Source organism: Choristoneura fumiferana, chromosome 9, assembly GCF_025370935.1.
Source record: "Choristoneura fumiferana chromosome 9, NRCan_CFum_1, whole genome shotgun sequence".
NCBI classification, from domain to species: domain Eukaryota; kingdom Metazoa; phylum Arthropoda; class Insecta; order Lepidoptera; family Tortricidae; genus Choristoneura; species Choristoneura fumiferana.
The window spans coordinates 5,568,745-5,589,442 of NC_133480.1; the positions used below are offsets into that span (position 1 = coordinate 5,568,745).

The 20,698-nt window shown below is 38.6% G+C and overlaps 1 protein-coding gene and 1 long non-coding RNA gene across 3 annotated transcripts; both read right to left on the reverse strand.

Moving 5' to 3' along the window:
- Positions 1–222: 222 nt before the first annotated feature.
- Positions 223–5,592, reverse strand: LOC141431063 (aldo-keto reductase AKR2E4-like). Its single transcript, XM_074092037.1, has 7 exons — positions 5,496–5,592; positions 4,286–4,369; positions 3,615–3,779; positions 3,353–3,469; positions 2,390–2,557; positions 1,160–1,360; positions 223–666 (listed from the first exon to the last, which is right to left on the reverse strand). Exons 1-7 carry the CDS (start codon positions 5,529–5,531, stop codon positions 478–480), a joined length of 960 nt encoding a protein of 319 aa, XP_073948138.1. The 5' UTR covers positions 5,532–5,592; the 3' UTR covers positions 223–477.
- Positions 5,593–6,104: 512 nt separating this feature from the next.
- LOC141431067 (uncharacterized) lies at positions 6,105–12,827 on the reverse strand. 2 transcript variants are annotated; one of them, XR_012451694.1, is made up of 2 exons: positions 12,337–12,827; positions 6,105–11,639 (listed from the first exon to the last, which is right to left on the reverse strand). It is a non-coding gene; the product is annotated as an uncharacterized lncRNA (long non-coding RNA). The 2 variants fall into 2 exon arrangements; XR_012451693.1 differs by having other exon boundaries at positions 12,057–12,827.
- Positions 12,828–20,698: the final 7,871 nt, after the last annotated feature.

Below are 20,698 nucleotides of genomic sequence, written 5' to 3' on the forward strand. Positions count from 1 at the left end.
CAAGACATTTAAACAAAATACAGAACTGTAGCATAGTTAATTACCCAGTGGGCGGCAAAGTAGCCTCGTTTTACGGTAGGTACATAGTTATGAAACTTGTACCAAAACATCTTGTAATCTATGTGGGTACAAAAGTAATTAAACACCCACTAAAATTGTATTATCCTTTTTGGGACTGTCAGACACCGTTTAAATACATATAGGTAAGTAAAAATAGATCAATAATTAACGAGATTTTTTTATTTAATGATGACAGGACTTGCAGTTAACATCGAGTTTTATTTTCTTTAAATACCTATGAAGGCGCAGGTTTGCTGAGTATTACCTCCGCAAATTTTACAAAAAAATATTTTCATTAAATGATAGGGAATAGGGAAAGAACTGCATATCCTTGATATTTTGGACCAAGAGTAATCGAACAATATGTAAGCAAGGTATATTAGGAAAGATCTTAACTTACTAATAAAAAAAATTACACTAGTCCTTGTCAAACGGGTAAAAGGGATGATCTAGCCAGTATATTCCGCTTATCACTCTAACGTTCTTATTAAATTTACTAATATCCGCTATCTCTTCTTCTGTAAGTTTGAAGTCGAAAATGTTTATGTTTTCCGCCTGGCGTTGCTTGTCCGCTGATTTTGGTACTGGCGCCGTACCACGTTCGAACTGTGAATGATAAAAAATAAAAATCTGAGTACCTTATGATCTTGAGTATGAATAATAGACTAGGTAAAAACAATTACCTTAAGTATAGGTATGGTTATTATCAGACAATCATCAATCAATGTGAATAAATTTGTTTGCATTGTAAAAAAGGACGACACTAACTAAGGAGGTGGCTTAAGCAATAAATCGCAATGGGTAAAGTAGTTGTAGGCTAAGCATTCCATTTGTTAATTATATTATAGGTAACTATTTTTATCATTCGTGGTGTTCTTTTAGAAGAAATCAATTTACATTATGTTTACTACCGATAAATCATTAAAGTCACTGACTAATGAAGCAATATCATCAGAATCTGTAGGTACTGAAACGGGTATACTACAAGGTTTTATTTTTGGTCCATTGTTGTTCCTTGCATAAACATATAGACATATTTCATGATAGTGCGTCAAATCTTATTAAACTGAGTTCATTAAGTTTTTTATCTGAAACTCACCAGATATCGAAGAACAACTTGGAATGTAGTCTTCCCATATTTATTAGCGATCTTCGTCAGTACAGGATCATTAGCCTTTGGTGGCGGCGAATCTAAGGTCTCTCTATACACCATGAAGCCAAAGGGACTATGCGCCATGACAACTATGCCTTGCTTCTGGCAGTATGCGACGAGAACATCTTGGGTAAGAGTTGGGTTTACCTGAAAGCGGAGATAGATGAGGATAAGTGAACATAGTGATAGTAAGGAAAGTGAACAGACATATTCTAGACAAACGTGTACCATCTTAAGCCACATCTTCGCCTTCCATCAAGCGAGATTGAGGCCAAACGTAAGCCTATTCTTTATAAATAAATAAGAATTATGATACAAAATAAGTTTTTAGTAGAAGTATGATGATTGAATTTTTAAAAACTTTTTGTGAATTTACGAGTAGTATGGTAGTCTTGTTTAAGTTTGTAACGATCTTTTCATACTAATTGCATAGAAGGTACAATAAATATGTTAGAGCATCGCCTTTACTGATTAATTAAACATATTTGGGAACTTGTTGCGGAGCGTGCGGTAGAATAAGGAAACTAGAATAATGAAAGTACAGTGACTAACTAATGACAAAAAGTGAAACAAAGAAAACTTAAAGAAAGTGTGGTGTCATGATTTATCATGTTATGGAAGCCGAAGCAATGGCATTAATTCTGTCAATTACAGTTACCTAAGTGGTGGTTGATAAGACCAATGTGATGACAATGATAATGGTGGTATTGGTGGGGGGTGATTTTTGATCTGTGAAAACTGTGTAAATTTTGAAATGTGGCTGCAAGCTATAGCGACACATACAGGATTGCTTAGCTTGCGATATGGTTAATAGGTACGCGCTAGGTATACAATCTAGACAAAAAAAAACAGTTAAAAACTATTTTAAACAAGCGAAGAAAATTACCCGCCACCTAATTTTAACAACTGGTCAAAAATTTTATCCGTGCCTATAGTAGTTTCGAAGCAATGAACAGATTAACACTTTTAAAAGCCATTATCTCCACTGAGATTGGAAAAATCGGCTCCCTAAATGGGCCTTATTGCCTAAAGCAGTCGGAATCACGATTGCTTTCCCCACTTCTTTCTATCACACGGTATAATAAGACGAGGGTAGAAAGAGGTGGTGAATGCGTTCGCGAACTTCAGCGCGTTAGATAGATAATATCTCAGCCTGATGTGATGACAATAACTAACCTCGATCTGATTGACAGCTGGCTTAATATTACTGTTGGCGATGATTCTGCCAACTTGCTCGCTATTAAAGTTAGAAACACCAATTGACTTGGTTAGATTCAGCTTCTTCGCGTCTTCCATTCCTTTCCATGTCTCCAAGTAGTCTATGTCGGATAATTTATCATTCCCCTGAAAATAATTTAAGCATGTAAGGGTGGCGTTATTCTGAAGGCACAATTGAATTAAATACTAAGTATCCTAAAAATGACCTAGCTATAAAATACAATCGCCCAAGTCTTTTCCAGGGACAAACCCAAGTCTTGTCCCTGAAAAGCAGTGCCCATAAGGCTGGGCTGCATTTCCGCGCATTTAGATCGGTCAGTATGAGCAAGTGTGAAGCTATATGTCTTGGCAAAGATCTCTTCTTTGGAACCATGGTCATCGATATTATATACTAACAAAAAAAAACTAACTGCATAATTAAGATTTAAAACGACTGCAACGTGAAACGGACCTGACGATAATAACGCCATCTAGCGATATTTCGCCTGACATGAAACCAGGGATGTTACGGAGCTCGATTCCGTTTCCGTTAAGTCGGGACTTCCGTTTGATATTAAACATCCGTTTCGGTTCCGGTTCCGTTACTTTTGAAACGGAAGTTATATCGGATGTCAATGCTTACCGCGGCAACTGGACATGAGCGGCGTACATCAAAAACAAACAGAAGGCTAATTATGTAACGTTTCTGACAATTGCGATTTAATTGCGATCTCAATCTAATGACAGTTTTTGTATGCGAAAACTATCATTTGATTGTGATCGCGAGTGTCAGAAACGTTTCGATAAAACCACATCAGTTACATCCCTGTATGAAACCCTCATTGTGAAATAATTTTTGATGACTATAGAAATAAGCGAATATTATTTCTCAAATGTAACGTATTTAGTATCACCACGCAGATAAGAAAATCTTTAACTCACCTTTTCACCAATAGGAAAATGTATGAGATACAAGTCCACATAATCCATCTTCAGTCTTTGTAATGCTTCTCTTAAAGCTGGGACAACGTCTTCATGAGAATGTTTATCGTTCCAAAGCTGTAAAATAAAAATAACAATGTATTACACCAGGTACCTACGGTACGTATTGATTCAAACTTTTACAAAAAAAATCCCTCAGAAACTCAAAGCTATATGAGTTCTGCACACACATTAACAAACTAGTTTAAGTATACGTGCTTACCTTAGTGGTAATAAATAGATCTTCTCTCTTCACGAGACCTCTCTTGATGACGTCAGCGACGGCTTCCCCGATATTCGGCTCGTTCTCGTACAAGACAGCTGTGTCGATGTGCCGGTAGCCTGCCTCAATCGCAGACACTACTGCTTTGAAAGCTGAGCTACCCGTCTGAAAAATGCAGATAATAATCATCATCAAGCGGAAGACGTCAAAGGCCTCCACTTTAGAACGCTACAATGAACGACAACTCGCCACTTGCATCCACCGGTAGATATGGCCACAGCTCTCACGATGTCGTCAGTAGTGGAAAGCCTACCAACACGTCTTCCGGTTCGTGGTCGCCACTCCTTTCCCAATAGTTATCTGTTCTGCGAGCAATGTGGCCTGCCGATTACCAATTCAACTTGTTGATTCTTTGAGCTGTGTCGGTAACTTTAGTTCTTCGGCAAATTGTCATATTCTAGATTCTGTCATGCAAAGATATTACTCTGAGCGTAGCTCTCTCTTTAGCTCATTACGTGACTTTGAGCCTCTTTAAAACTTATCAATAAACAAGGAAGGAGGAACTAGGATTAGAATAGATTTTGCGTAATTCTCAAAAGACGGATGTTTCGCAATAGAGACGAAGTCGTGGACGCTAGCTACATTATAATAAATAACTTATAAAAGCTTACCATATTGTGTGTTCCTAGTGCAAGCATTGGCATCTTGTTGCCATCGTTCAGCTCCTTTAACGGTGCCAGACCCGCGGAAGCGGCCTGTAACACAAAGAATGAAACTTTAACGCCGTCACCTAGTGTGAATGATCTCGGACGTTAGAACTCCCTCGACCCCGCTTCCTCGTTCTTCAACTAACAGCTTTACGTATTTACGCGCGTGCACCGCCATCTAGTAAGTAACTGGTAAACTACAACGTAGGTACGCTTGACTACTATCGACATTTAGTTTAGCGGATTTTTTGGGTAATTATTAAAACGCGCACTCATTTCATTACTCTATTTTATAGGCTAAGAGTTGACATCCCAAACAGCGTATAAAAGAAATGCATTTTATTCATTTATTATTATTAACTTTGAATACCGACTTTACTTGCTAAACTAGAAGATTTAAACAGTTATACCTGTTCATTTAATTTGTATGTCACCTTGTACATACGGTAAAAAAATGTGTATGCTGAGAACGCTGTAATCACAAAAAAACAGCTGTTTTATAAATTTTGGTAAAGAACAATACAATACTTTACAATACAATAACTCTTTATTGCACACCAACACATAGTAAGCAGTACAGAAAACACAGGTAAAATATGTAGAGCTTTCTAGAACTAGCACTTTCTGAGCTAAGCCGCGGACACCTGTGCATCTGCATCTGCATCTGCACATCTGGACGGACGGACATGCATGGCGAAACTATAGGTAGGGGTTCTTGGACTACGGAAAAGGGCATCTAAATTGGTCCGTAATATCAGTTTGTGAGCTATGACACCCAGCGGTCACACACTAGTCCACACACAAAGAGGTCAAACTAACACACACTCCCCTCCCACAAACCCTTGAAACACCCCCTTTTGAGTCGGGGGTTAAAACATTATAAACACATTGCACCGGGTGAGTACGGTAGGTACTCAGTAGAATACAATAGTAAAATGAAAACACATCTCCTTTGCAAATAATTACTGCCCTCCTAAGCCAAAAGGCGCTATCTTAAAAAAAAGTCGTTGTGTAGCTTAAAACATTTTGCATCACAATACATGGTGTAAATGACAAAAAAGCGATTTTTTTGAGATAGCGCCTTTTGGCTTAGGAGGGCAGAATTAGCACTAAGCCAAAGGCGCCATTGTACTACACACGTCCTATTAAAATTAGTTCTGTGCAATCAACTCACGCGCAGCACCAGTAAAGCTAACAGAGCCTGGAACATCTTGCGAGCGACGGCGCTGGTCTGCGGCGATCACGTTGACCCGAAGGTTGGGAGCTTGTTTATGCTGTGTGACGACTTTATACGACACGACGGCAAGACGACTCTTTGAGTAAGTATCTAAGCACACTATGCCGAAATTACGCGAGCGAATTCGGCTTGATCACTGTAATGCTGTTTCGGTTACTAACAAGATATTTGATGGAATTACGTCATGTTTTAGTGCTTGACTGAGCTTCCGTCGGGCATTAACCGAATTTTTGAACACGGCGAAATTGTGACATAAATTCGGCAAATGTGTTGCAAGCAATAGATAGGTAGATTAGATTAGATATATTTATTACCTAATGAAAAATACTTTATATATACATGTCAGGTAAAAATGTGATAAGAAATTCACAAAAGGATCGTCAAATTGTATACAAAATAATAATAATAATAATAGGTATATGATAGTGGTATATCAATGCAGACATAATACGCCGACTTTTTAAGTAGGTACACTGTGACGAAATTACGCGAACGAATTTTGGTGTGATTGTTGGGAGTTAATCGATGACTTTAATAAAAAAAGCGTAATTTTGCGAAACACTAGACTTTTAATGTGTCATTACACAGCAGATATCGAAGTAGAAGTGAAAGGCAAATTTTGACAACTTAAAGACAATCTTAATTCTAGTTATACTACGGTGGATATGTGACTTATTGCTAGTGGTTTAATTTAGGAGTTAAGTGAACTCCTCTTCAATCTTCAACATGCCCCCGGGCGTTGAAAGCCAGGCTTTCAACCAACATCTTTCTCTTCAGGAAGTGGGCAGATCCTTGAAAATGCTCTTCGGACTACTCCATTAGCCGTTTTCACGTCGGCTACCCTGTTGACGCCGTCTGGCCCGGGGTGAACAGAAATGATACGTCCCAGTTTCCACTTTAGCGGAGGAAGATTGTCCTCCTTTAGAAGAACAAGGGAATTCAGCTTCAAGGAGTGTCCACTGGATCGCCATTTCGTACGTTGCTGAAGCTCAGAAACGTATTCTTTGCTCCAGCGAGTCCAAAAATGTTGGCGAAGTTGCTCGATTCGCTGGAACCGAGCTAAATAATTGTAGTTGTGGTGCTGGTAGTCACGCTCTGGCAGACAAGTGAGCGGGCGTCCGATGAGGAAGTGTCCTGGTGTCAGCGATGTCAGGTCTTCTGGATTTGACGACATTGGCGTTAGGGGGCGAGAGTTTAACACTGCCTCAATTTGAACTAGTGTAGTGTTAAGTTCCTCATACGTGAGATGACAATTTCCCAGCACTCGATTTAAATGATTTTTTGTGGCCTTAACACCAGCTTCCCAAAGACCACCAAAATGTGGGGTATAAGCCGGTATAAAATGAAAATTAATTGATTCACTAGCTGCACTTTCGGCAAGTGAATTGCAATTTTGCTTTAGAAAATTGGATAGATCATTGTATGCACCAACGAATGATGTACCGTTATCCGAGTATATATCGCTCGGTTTCCCCCTACGCGATACAAATCGTCGCAACGCTAATAAATAACTATTGCTCGTCAAGTCGCCCACTAATTCAAGGTGTATTGCTTTAGTACTGAAGCAAATGAATATTGCAATGTACACCTTCACTAACCTAGTACCTTTTCCTTGACGACTAGCAGAGACAAGTGGGCCCGCGTAGTCAACGCCTACACTGTCAAAGGGAAAACCACCGGGAGAGACTCGAGGCTTAGGCAGATTACCCATTAAAGGGCTTAATACGCGTCCCTTCATACGAGTACACCTGACACACTCATGATAACATTTTTTTGCCAAATTTCGACCTCCAAGAGGCCAATATGTTTCCTTGATTGTAGCTAACAAAAGCTGTGGTCCTGCATGTAACAACCTTTTATGTTCATGATCAAACAGTAATTTACTAAATCTATGATTAGAGTGCAGTACAATCGGGTGTTTTTTATCGTAGGGAAAAGTTGAGTTGTCTAGACGACCACCGACACGCATGATCTTTTGGGAATCCAAAAATACGTCTAATTTAAGTAACGGGCTCTTTTTTGATATACTTTGATTTGATGAAAGTAATTTATACTCAGGAAACATTTGATTTTGACATATTTTAATAATTATATTTAATGAATTTTGCAACTCGTTATAACTGAGACAGGGTGAACTGATTGGTTGTTTTTTACAAGCAAGTATAAACCGTAAAACATACGCAAACGTTCTCTGCAATCGAGTAAGTTTAGAAAACCGGTCAAAATCAATAATCGAATTCTCAGATAGGTCGTTGGCAACGTGTAACGTTATTTCTGGTCGAATTTCAGGTAGTGTGGTCAGATTATTGGTGCCTGAGATCGAAGGCCAAGCTGATGTATCCTGTTTCAAAAAACTAGGTCCTGACCACCACAAATCATTGGACTTGATAGACTCGAGAGTAGTACCGCGAGATAAATGATCAGCTGGATTCTGGGTGGTAGGTACATGCCTCCAGTCACAATTACCTGTGATTTCCAGAATGTCAGCTGTGCGGTTCCTAACAAACGGGTGGAGTTTGCTCGGTAGCATTTTAAGCCAACCTAACACTATTGTTGAGTCGGTCCAGAACACTGTTTTTTGTATCTTAAGTCGAAGTGAATTGACTATCTTTTCGTATAGATGAGCACCCACCAATGCGCCACAAAGCTCAAGCCTAGGTATGGTCATAGGTTTCAGAGGAGCAACTCTGCTCTTAGCCATCAATAAATGAACTGAAACCGAGTTTTTACTATCTATGCTACGAATAAATGCACAAGCACCATAGGCGCGTTCCGATGCATCTGTAAAGATGTGCAATTCAATTTGCCCATAGTTATCACAAACAACCCTTCGCGGCACACGAATTGTCTTGAGAATTGGCAGACCTGCAACAATCTCCAACCATTGACTCAACAATTCAGAAGGCAGTTGTTCGTCCCAAGACAACTTGAGCAACCACAGCCTTTGCATCAGCATTTTCATTGATATGACATAAGGAGCTAGCAATCCCAGGGGATCAAAAATTTGTGCAATGACAGATAATACGTCGCGCTTTGTTTTTCCTGCAGTAATTGTTGAGCCAATGGGGAAACACAACTCATCTGAGTCTGGCCGCCAACCTAAACCTAGCGTTTTACTGGGCTCTGAGATACCTATGTTTAAATCTACAGCAGGTTGTGATGACGTAACTGCCAATCGAGGGTCATTTGACTTCCATTTTCTTAAATGCATGTTTGCTGCAACAAGAGCATCTATCACGCCTTGCCGAAGTTTCATTATGTCACTTATGTCATCCCCCCCACTCAATAGGTCATCAACATAAAAATCGTGGATTATTATTTCCTTTATACGAGCGTCATCACAATCTAGACCAATTTGTTTAAGGCATCTAGTTGCCAAGAATGGAGCGCTAGCAGTCCCGTAGGTAACTGTATTAAGTTGATATAGTTGAATGGGATCGCTTTCATTTTCACGCCAAATGATTAGATGTAAATTTCGGTCATCAGGATGCAACGTCACAGTTCGGTACATTTTCTCCACGTCTGCCGAAATAATGTACTTATGCTGCCTAAAACGGAGGAGAATCGACAACAGGTCGTCTTGAACTGTGGGTCCCACCATCTGCAACTGATTTAATGACACACCAGAGCTCGTGGGACTACTAGCGTTAAACACAGCTCTTAATTTGGTAGTGGAACTACCCTCACGAATGACGCCGTGATGAGGAATGACATAAGTGATACCTGATTCAATTGGCTCATACTTTGACATATGACCTAAGGAGATATACTCAGCCATAAAATCTTTGTACATCTTCTGAAGTGCAGGGTTACGCTTTAATCGGCGTTCTAAGGCATAAAAACAATGTTTGGCTCGAATAAACGAATCTCCTAAAATCTGAGGGCTTTGTTTTAGCGGTATTCGTACGCAAAAGCTACCGTTATCTAAGCGATTCGTATGCTGAACAAAATGCTCTTCACATAATTTCTCCTCAGGAGAATAATGTGACGACTGAGGGCGAACTTCTTCAAGCTGCCAAAAACGCGTTAGTTGGTTTTGAATGTCATCAACATCATTGAATGAGTCGGTACTTGTACCTGTGAACTGAGCAAAGTTGCATGTGATCGAATTGGACAACGACATTGGACCGCATTTAATTGGGCCTGAAACTAGCCATCCCAGCCTAGTTTCACATAATATCGGTTTTCCATCGCCTAGTTTAATTTTTTGCGATCCTAATAAGTCCCAAAACAAGTCGGCACCTATAATCAAATCCACGTCCGCCGGCGTGTGAAAATTGGGATCAGCTAAAGAAATATCTGACGGAATATTAAGATTCGTCAGATCTACCTGACGATAAGGCACGTCACTAGTTAATGACGGCAAAACAAAACACTGAAGACTGGTCTTATATTGATCATTCAAGGATGTCATTGGCACTCGACACATTTTGCCAATGGGTGCCAGCGTATTATTGATACCTTGTACATATTTGTCAACGAAGTCTGTATTTAATTTTAATTTATTACAAATTTTTTCAGTAATTAAGCACGACGTACTGCCACTATCTAAAACTGCACGTACAATATGCTCGCAATTATTAACGTCGTATAGTTTTATTAGCGCAGTAGAAAGCAGTACGTCCTGACCCCGTCATGCCGTGCTGACATTGGCAGACAACGTCACGGGAGCGCCAGGATCGGCGCCGGCGCCGGCGGTGATTGATTTCTGATGCACGAGCTCAGTGGTCCTTTCGCCGCCGCCGTGCGATGACGCGTGGACTTGAGGATCTGTATACCTATCATTGTTTACAGTAGGTGTAGGCTTAAACTCCGTAATGTGAATCAGTGTGTGGTGCTTCCGTTTACATATCTTACATCCAGGTTTTTTACATTGTGTAGCGTAATGACCGCTTCGAAAACAATTGTGGCACACTTTATAATTTGATAATAATTGTAGCCGCGCTGTATTAGTTAACGCAAGGAATCGAGGACAACCATTCAAGTAATGATCACCCTTGCAGCTCGGGCAGGGCTTGGTTGGGGAGCTAGGGCCATGATTGTTGTTGTTGTCGATTCGGTTGTTACGGTTATCACGCACAGCGAACATAGATTTTATTTTATGTGAAGATTTATTAGACGAATTTGCTTGATTATTAGACATTTCTAAAGTTTCCAAAAAATCTGCGCGGTCTCTTATGAAAGTTTTAAGGGTGTCAAACGTTATTTTATTCGGTTTGTTTTTGTCAAAATGACTTTTTGATTCTTCCCACTCACGAAATGTTTTGGAGTCTAGTTTTTGAGTTACTAAGTGAATAAGCAAAGTGTCCCAATGTTCGACTGGCTCGCCCAGCGTCTGCAAAGAACGTAAGTGTTTGTTTACATTGTCAATTAGCCGTTTTAAGGATATGGATGATTCGCGTGCTATTTGTTCGACATTAAACAATGCCGAGACATGATTTTGTAGCAATAAGCGTTTATTATCAAAGCGTTCACGTAATTGTTTCCATGCAACTTCATAATTTTTAGCTGAGAATTCGATTGATTGTACGATGGCTGTTGCGGACCCCTCCAGCGAAGCCCTGAGATAATGAAACTTATTTATTTCATCTATTTCGTCATTGGAATGTATGAGACTAATGAAGGTGTCACGAAACTCTAACCAGTTGTCGTAAGAACCAGAAAATTTGGGAAGCTGAATAGTTGGCAACTTGACAAGCTTGTGATTACCTCCGCGACTTCCGCGATCGCTTTCCGCGGAACCGAAATTCTCACCACCTCTTGAAGAGGCAGCCAGTATATCTTGTGCCTTAGAAAGCAGCTGATAATATTGAGACTCAAACTCAGTACGCTCAGCGATTTTTTGATCCATGTTCTCAGCAATACACTCAAGCCTTGTTTGTACCTCATCGTAATGTACATACAATGAGTCAATCTTACCCAAACGCAATTGCAATTCATTTACCTCAGTGGAAGTTAGTTTAGATGCATCCAAACTGTTTAAGTAGGTAGCAAACACCGTCAAACGCCCTTTATAACTTCCACGTTTTTTAGTTAAATCTTTTTCCTCGGCCATTTTGGGAAGCTGGTGTTAACTCTCACCTGGAACGTTAAGTTATAATAACAATAAATCGTATATAATAATAACCAATATTAGTTTAAGCTCTAGTTAGGTAAATAGGTATAAGTAGCTTTAAATATATTTCTTTTCAACTTGTAAATAATATTAAGATGTCAATTTAGTATTTAGCAGTGTATTTAATAATGTATTCTTTTTGTTTAGCATGTAAGGATCTTTTACTAAATTATAATTTGTTTTTAAACTTGCTTATCTTTTACTTGGTTCGAAAAGATTTATTATTTATTAATTAGGCTATTAAATTACACAATATTTCTCTAATTCTGAATACTTACACTGATTTCTTATGCTTATAAATACTTTAACTGCTTACCCTTATCTATTTTTAATTACCTATTTACTTATTCTTAATTTTGTTGCTTATTTTATTCTTAACTTACTTCTCTGATTATTTTCTGTACATTTGTGTTTTTAACTGATATTAAATTAATGGTAAAGTAAATTCAACTGCATTTTATTGCATTCTATTTACCTACCTGCTTACTAACTACGAGTATAAAGCAAAGTTAAGTGTAGCGTACCTAACTACATAAGCGGTGTGAGTAACTAATTATACAACGAATTAGATTACTAATACATTTGATAACTATATAATATAATGATACTCAATAACCGATACACTTAACTTAAATTAGGTAGGTATAAAGTACATTTACTAACCTTATCAGTCGCTTTATTACGCTTAATAAATACCTGAATTTGAGTGTTGGGTGAAACTTAGTACCACTTAACACTACAAGAATTATTATTCTGATATTATATTATAGTCCAATAATTGCAAATCTCTGCCACACACGATGGATGACGCAACACTTTATTTGACTCACAAGTACTCGGGTGCCGCCAGGTGCAATTAACTTTTAACTCGCCGGTAATTAATAATCTCTTCTTTTAATTATATTTTTCTGATTCTTCAATCAGGCTCGATGGACCATATGTTGGGAGTTAATCGATGACTTTAATAAAAAAAGCGTAATTTTGCGAAACACTAGACTTTTAATGTGTCATTACACAGCAGATATCGAAGTAGAAGTGAAAGGCAAATTTTGACAACTTAAAGACAATCTTAATTCTAGTTATACTACGGTGGATATGTGACTTATTGCTAGTGGTTTAATTTAGGAGTTAAGTGAACTCCTCTTCAATCTTCAACACATCATACTTGCATGCAACGCTGTTTCAGTCACTAACAACATATTTGAAAGAATTACGCACACAACCGAGCTTTTCGCCCGAGTCACTGGCGGGGCACCGCGTAATATAAATAATCTCTTTATCAACTCTTTGTTATGAACACCTTCTACGCCCTTGGCAATAAAGTTCAAGATCGCAACGTGTAAAGAGGACTGCACTTATAAACATACCCGTCAAGCAGGTTTGCTCGTATAAAATAATTAAATCGGTAATATAGAACTACATGTATTTTACAACAACATACGTCTGGTAATGGATGATAATTTTAATTATTTAAATGGTTTTTCTGTTTATAAATCGAATATGTGTAATAAATTTTTCTGCTAACTAGATGTTTATTTAATTTTTGTTTGCCTAATACAGCCAAATACAGCTTCTATTATGCATGTATGGTTTACTTAATCACGAAGACCAATATCAGAACAAACATAACATGACTTTGGAAAAGTCTACTCTACTCACCATAGCACTGAACTTGTATCGCAATGTTGCTAAAACAATACGCTGCAGAGCGCACCTGGATTTACTTGCTAGGAAGGAAATTCAATGACGTCTATGAAGCCCAATCCGCACTGGGCCCGCGTGGGAACTACAGCCCAAGCTCTCTTATTTTGGGAGGAGGACGTGCCCAGCAGTGGGACGTATATAGGCCGAGATGATGATGATGAAACAAAGATCTGGCACAATAGATCGCAGAGATGCGAATTGATATCGCTGCTTTAAGTAGTTAGAATAGGGACATAAACATAACAAAAAAAAACATTAGAAAAAATCTACAGGATTTCTTTTTTTAGTTTCGTTGGCGATACTGCAATGCCCCGTCACCAACAAAAATAGCAAATTTGAGATTCTTTGACGGGTACGTACATTAAATACAATAGTAGATTGATAACCAAGGCTGGAAAGTAACCTATTTCACCCTAGATATTTATTTATTTTCTTTCTTCATAGTTCGAAGGGAAATGAGTAATTTCACCCGAGTTAGACACTCTACTTTTCATTTCGACTGTGAGCAAAGTAAAATACCACAAAAAATGAGAATAATAATAAGTTGAATTTACTTATATCCAACCTCTAACGGTATACCTTTTTGACTGGCCACTTGCCACGGCCGACTATAAAAAAAAATCGAGTTGGTCACGACCAAGGAGCTTATAATCCAAAACTGGAGGTTGAACGCCGAACGAAGAAGTTTGACCTTTATTCCATCTCTTTCTTTCACATTTCACGAATGACTTCCATCTCTTTCTTAACCTAACTAAAGAAAGAGATGGAATATGTTCGTGACGTAATAAAGATCAAATTTCTTGTTTCAAACTGATGTATAACGATTATACGGCGTTCAACCTCCAGTGTTGTGTACGAGTAGGTATAAGCTCCTGGTCACGACGTGCATCTAGATGGCCATGCCGAAACGTAAAAAAAAGTGTCACGGACGTAACTTAATTATCTTCGACTCCGACTCCGTGGCTAATCGAAAAATAAAAAATAAATTACTTTCCACCCTAGAGATGAAAATGCATTATGCAATTTTCCACCCGGCTATTGAAAATTAAACTTTCCGAACAGCGTCAAATCTGGTCACGTAACATAATAGCGACAAAGCTGAAAATGTTGAGCCTATCGCTGGAAAAAAAAATCTCTTCAATTTCGGAAAAACACTGTTATTTTTTGTTTTCATTCACTCCAATTTCACGCACACACACACGCCACACACACACAACACACACCACACACACACACACACACACACACACACACACACACACACACACACACACACACACACACACACAACACACACACATTTATATATAGGAAGTCATTATAAAGCCACATTTAAATAGCAAATGTACCTAATATTATAATAATCTTAGTTAGGTTATAGTACAGGAAGTAATGCGTAGTAGTATATATTAACCGGTCTTATTTCCTACCTGGATCCTGTAACACAGGGACTCCTAGCTCAGGATCCAGAGCCGTAGACTCTTGTTTATAAGTTTTTTATGCAATAAATTATTTTCATTTTCATTTTTTTTTCAATTTCTTTTATTTGTACCACTGCCACGACTGCCACTAAAGGTTAAGAAATCATCCAAGACCAGGATCATTCCTGCAAACAGCCATCTTGACGATGCTGTTCGACGCAGCGACTTGACGTTACTTTTTTGAGTCGCGGGAAATACATAATAGGGCCACGTGACCAGATTATGCTGCAAATGAGCGTCAAGCGACTGCATGTAGCCGCTCCTTAAAGGTGATGAAGGTAATGTCATTATCCAACTATAATAAAACAGCGATATAATTAGTCCTTTCACGGCTTACAAGAAACAGACCTGTGACAGACGGACAGATGGAGCCTTAATAACCCTGTGAGTAAGGTACCCTAAAAAGTAAATCGGAACCAGGCTGCGCCCCACATATAGCACTTTCTCTAACGGATGCATCGATTGTGGTATCGATACTAATTCGGAATCGAGAAGTAGATCGGTTGCATCGATTAGAAATCCAGGACTGAGCCTTTTGAGGAATCGATTAACTCATTAAGGAGTAATTTAAATGCTTAGTGGATAGGTGGGTACTTTTTAGGGTTCCGTAGCCAAAATGGCAAAAACGGAACCCTTATAGTTTCGCCATGTCTGTCTGTCTGTCTGTCCGTCCGCGGCTTTGCTCAGGGATTATCAATGCTAGAAAGCTGTAATTTGGCACGAATATATGTTAACTATGCCGACAAAATGGTACAGTAAAAAAATAAAAAATTGAATTTGATGATGGGTACCGTCCCTCTCGCTCTCGTATTAAATAATATGTGTCAGAGGGACCGAACGACACAAACTTCGATCTTCGAATTTCGTAGTTAGCCCTGCTATACAAACCTACGAAGCAAACAATAGTGAGTGAAGTTCCCTATCCGCACTGGACCCGCGTGGTAACTACAGCTGAAGCCCTCTTATTCTGAGAGGAGACCTGGGCCCAGCAGTGGGAGCTATATAGGCTGGGATGATGATGAGGAAACTTAGGTACTGTGAGCTATATACCTATATCGAAAATACAAACTGAGACAAGATGCACAGAAAAACCAGAAAAAGAGACCAGCGCTGGGAATCGAACCCAGGTCCGTGCTGGGTGCTATAACCCCTACACCATCCGCTGGACAGGAGTCTAGACACAATATTCTCCTATGCATACATATCTCAGGAATTATAATTAGTGCGCGTTATTTTTCTATCATGCGTGTTTTGCGTGTGAAAAATAGATATTAAACATGATTTAAAACCAGAAAACCACAATTACATAATATTTATTTTCGTTGCATGTCTAGCGGTCGAGCTGTAGAACTCATTAGTTTATTTAACGACGTGCGTTATAAATAAAACAATACAATTTGTGTTTTTTAGGGGCCCGTACTTCAAATGGAGAACCTCTCGACATTTTGATTTCAAAGCACCTATCTCGAAAACGGTTTAACAAAGAACCTCCAATAGGGAGGCCTATTATCTATATAGAGTAGACCTCCAGTTACTTCGGTTAGAAGCGACCTGCATCCACCGTGAACCCGTGGCTTTAACCAAATCATCCGTCCATCTCGTTGGTGGACTTGGTACACTGCACTTGCCGATCCGCGGTCTCCATTCAAAAACTTTTCAGCCCCAACGGCCATCTGTTTTCCGTGCTATTTTGGCCTGCTCATTACTTCAAACTAATTCGTTTAGCTATGTCGGTAACCCTAGTTTTTCTATTTATCTCCTAATTTCTGATTTGATGCGGATCCCGTAAAGAAATCCTGCGCATAGCGCTCTCCATAGCTCGCTGAGGAACTCTGAGCCTATTTTTGAGGCCTATAGTAAAGCACCACGTCTCAGATCCATATGTCATTACTGGCAACACACACTGGTTGAAAACAATGAGGAATTTCGGATGAAAAGGCGTTGCAGTGTGTCCGCTACTTACAAGAAATTATTACGCTAACATCTTAATTGAACAGATTAAACGGATACGGACAGCGTTAAAAACACGCCACGCATCGCCGATTAACGAAAGTAGCGAGATTTGTAAATCTAGTGTCTTTTTAGGGATCTACTGCGTGTATTTTTGTTATAGTTAACCAATAACTTCAATAGGGTTAGTAAAGGCCCTAATAAACACACTTAGAGGAGACCAGCGATGAATAACAATTTATTTTTGTACGTAATATCTCACGCATTATTAAGGAATTTCGAAATCTCAATTAATATACCAGATAGATTGGTCTTTCAACTATATTTTAGCTCTAGTTTAAATGCGACTGGTATTACATATTTTGAAAAAAAAAACCGATTATATTAAAAAAGTGGAATCTGTTAGGTACAACCTAGTTGTAGGTACTACTTAGGGTTTGTTGTACCTAACAGTACAAAGGGATGATTGTAACATTGCAAATAAAAACAAAAATACTTTTTTACTTAGGTTTAGGTCTTAAATTCATCAAAAATATTAATTTGTTCTTAGAAAGATAGCAATCAACTTAAATAATCAACGTGGTTTAAAAATGAGATCAAACCCGACAAACAATTACTTACGTAAATATTACTTGAAAAATTCCGTAGAAATAAAAAGTCTATAGAAAAATATTACTTATTTAATACGGATAGTATGATCTTATTATCCTGTGTTCTGTTATTTTCATGTGTTTTTGTGTACAATAAAGAGTTTTACAATACAATAAAAAAAATTGTAACGGCTACGGAACCCTGTTCTGGGGGTGTACAACACGCTCTTGGCCGGTAAACCAACCAACCTAAAATAAATTAGCATGCAATGTATCATTAACATGATCAACACTCTGTTTTTATTCGAAATGTCGCACTTGCTGACGTGACAGTTGTCATCAATCCGCTTCTCTCCCGTGTCAAATTATTGTACGCAATACATTGCTCCTCGAAAAAAATAATCAATAATTAATTAACTATGAATAATTTATTGCATCAGGCGTTACTTTGCGGAGGTCCATATCAACCAGATTATCTGGTAGCATGGTGTACCGTGATATTGCTGTGAAGATAAGCTTTGGTTGAGTTCGAAACGCGTCAGTGTAGTGTGGTGGTGGTGATAGATGGGTTTGTGTGTTGTGTGTGTTCTTACAGTGTGTAACTGTGGAGGTGGAGGAACTGCATGAACACACATATCTTGCATAAACGTAGCGATCATAAAGGTCGATCCGTGGATCTATCATAAGTAATTTATTGAATCAGGCGTTACTTTGCGGAGGTCCATATTAATGAACTAAAACAATTACTTATTTGCACACATACATTTACACGTCGACGCGCCCCGGCTTCGCGCACGTGGTTTTTCGTAAATGGAGCTGAAAAATGTGCGTGAAGTGAAGTGCCCTTGATTAAAGACCTTTTTAAAAAAAATGCCCGTGCGAAGCCAGGGCGGATCGCTACGCAAGTATTAAATTAAAATTACTTATTATACACAATATCAAAATTATTCATGGGTTAAAAACAGTTTCCAAATTGAATAATAATCATTAGGTACATATTAAAATTAGAATTATCACTTTTTAAACTACAAAGCCAAATTGTTTTCTTTTCTCAATGTACCTACCTAGTATTTTCGAATTCGAGTGAAAGTTATTGTCCGTCTAAGGTTAACTAAGTATTCACAGGCAGAAAAGTGCAAATATTGTCACGCATCGTCATTGTCATCAAACTGCAAGAATGTTTACCGCCAGTTTTGGAGCGAGAAAAAGCAGTGACCAATCGTTTACCCGCCCGTGTACACAGGTAACTGTACAGCGTTTCTTTTTGCTCGCACGTTTGGATGACAGTTAACCATACATATTGGCATGACACACAATGGAGTCGCCGCGGCACGCGTCTTCATTCGCTCGCGGACCGACATTCCGTTAGTCGGCTACTGAGGCGCCGTCGTCTTCACTTTCCGTCAAGCAACACGGTCGAAAAAACCGCACCAATAAAATACCTTTTAAAAATTCGTGAACGCGCCGCAATCTGACGTAAGTTTCGGCGGGAAAAGTTCAAGTGTCAAAATGAGGCGCCATTTTTTAATCTTATTTACGCTCTGTTTGGCATTTTCGTTATGTGAAATGAAGAAGAGGGAAAAGATAAGGGACTATCCGACGGAGAAACAATTAACTTTGCAAAGGAAAGAGACGACACCAGTACATTTTACGAGGCTATTGGTGATGAGAGCGGTGTACGGAATGGCGAAAGTGATGGGTTTCGAAGACCAAATAGGTGAAGTGTTCAATGGAGCTTTAGTGCCGCCAGGAGCCGAAGATGATGATGATTATTTCTTTGGTAGCGACGATGACGACGACGGCGGCATTTTCGGTGGTGATGACGATTATTAATAGTGTTAATATCTAGTTAATTTCATATTTAGTGACGTTTATACCAAATCAGAAAATGCATTTACGTAAGTAAGTTAAGTACCTATTATTGTTAATAATAATTAAATACTTAGTTTTATCTATGTGTAAGCATTTATTTGTATAGATATCAAAAATGCTTTAGCGGGTTTTTGTGTATTTACATGAAATAAATGCGCATTTTTTTACCCATGTACCTGGTAGCTGTAAATAAATTATTTTCATTGCAATTTTGATTTTTTAGGTGCATGATTTAGGTTTCAGTAATAAACTAAGTTTTTATATACCGTACCATACCAGTTTCCGGCAAGAGTCTCATTCTTAACGAGAACTTCAGTCAATATTCCAATGGTATTTATTTATTTAGTAGTCATAGCGGTAGTAGCTTACTTATCTTAGTGACGGTACTTGACTAATGTCCTCTCAAGCAGAGGATCGCGAGCTCAAATCCAGGCTAGCACCTCCAATTTTTCTCAATTCATGACTAGGTAAATACATTAGAATTTTACCACGAGCTTTGCAGTGAAAGAAACGTGCACAAACCTGCGACACAAATCAATGGTGTAATGAAAACGCGGGTGGTTGTGTGCGGGTGTCAGTTTCGTCGGGTAGTCGCCCGAGCTGAGCGGCGGCGCGCAGTGCGCGTGTTGCAGCAGCCGCTGAGTCGCGTTGCTCCGAAGACGAAGGGCTACGGATTAGCCCGAAACATGTCAAGCTAAACTCGATTTAAGACGTGAGTTATCCGGGTCAATATATTTAATAATAGTATTATTATAACTGAGGCATACAGAGTTACCAGCGAGAAGCTGATTAGTAAAAAAAATACCTTGTGCATAGAATTATCGCACCTGGGCTACCTATAGGCACAATATACGTGTGTATTGTGCTATAGGTAGTAGGTAAGTACACTACAGCGTCTTCGACGACCGCGGGAAGTTGTCCTACATAGATAATTCAAAATTCCCAAAGGGCTACGGAAAGATAGAACTGCAATAAAAATTTTATTGACACACGAGTACCAAAAAGTCAGCTTGAAATTATCTATGACTGCCCATAACCAATTGCAAACTATTTTGTGGTCGTTAAAAAGGCAATAAAATTTTAAGATTATGTGGGCCTTAAAAAGGCGTGAGGAGGTTAATAAACGTAAGTATTAGGGATGGCCCGGTTTAACCGAATTTCGGCAGCTTGAGCCGAACATTTGGCACTAGAAAAAAATAACCTCTTGTGCTATTTCGGCTGGAATTAATAGAAAGCATGTCTGTCATTCCTATCAGTAGGTAAAATATGCAATAAAAATTAAATAAACTTAGTAAGTAGGTACTTATTATTTTAATAAACATCTTGATTATAATTCGTAAACTTAATTGAAAAAAAAAAACTATTTTAGTTCACAATTTTCACACGCTAAACATTGACAAACATTAAGTAAGTAAGTATTTTTAATTT

Bases quoted from the DNA above. Each gene is read 5' to 3' on its own strand.
- LOC141431063 (XM_074092037.1), bottom strand. From the start codon at position 5,531: ATGTTCCAGGCTCTGTTAGCTTTACTGGTGCTGCGC. The intron at 4,370-5,495 runs GTGAGTTGATTG...TTTGTGTTACAG, and splicing joins TAGCTTTACTGGTGCTGCGC to GCCGCTTCCGCGGGTCTGGC. The intron at 2,558-3,352 runs GTGAGTTAAAGA...AATTATTTTCAG, and splicing joins ATTTTCCTATTGGTGAAAAG to GGGAATGATAAATTATCCGA.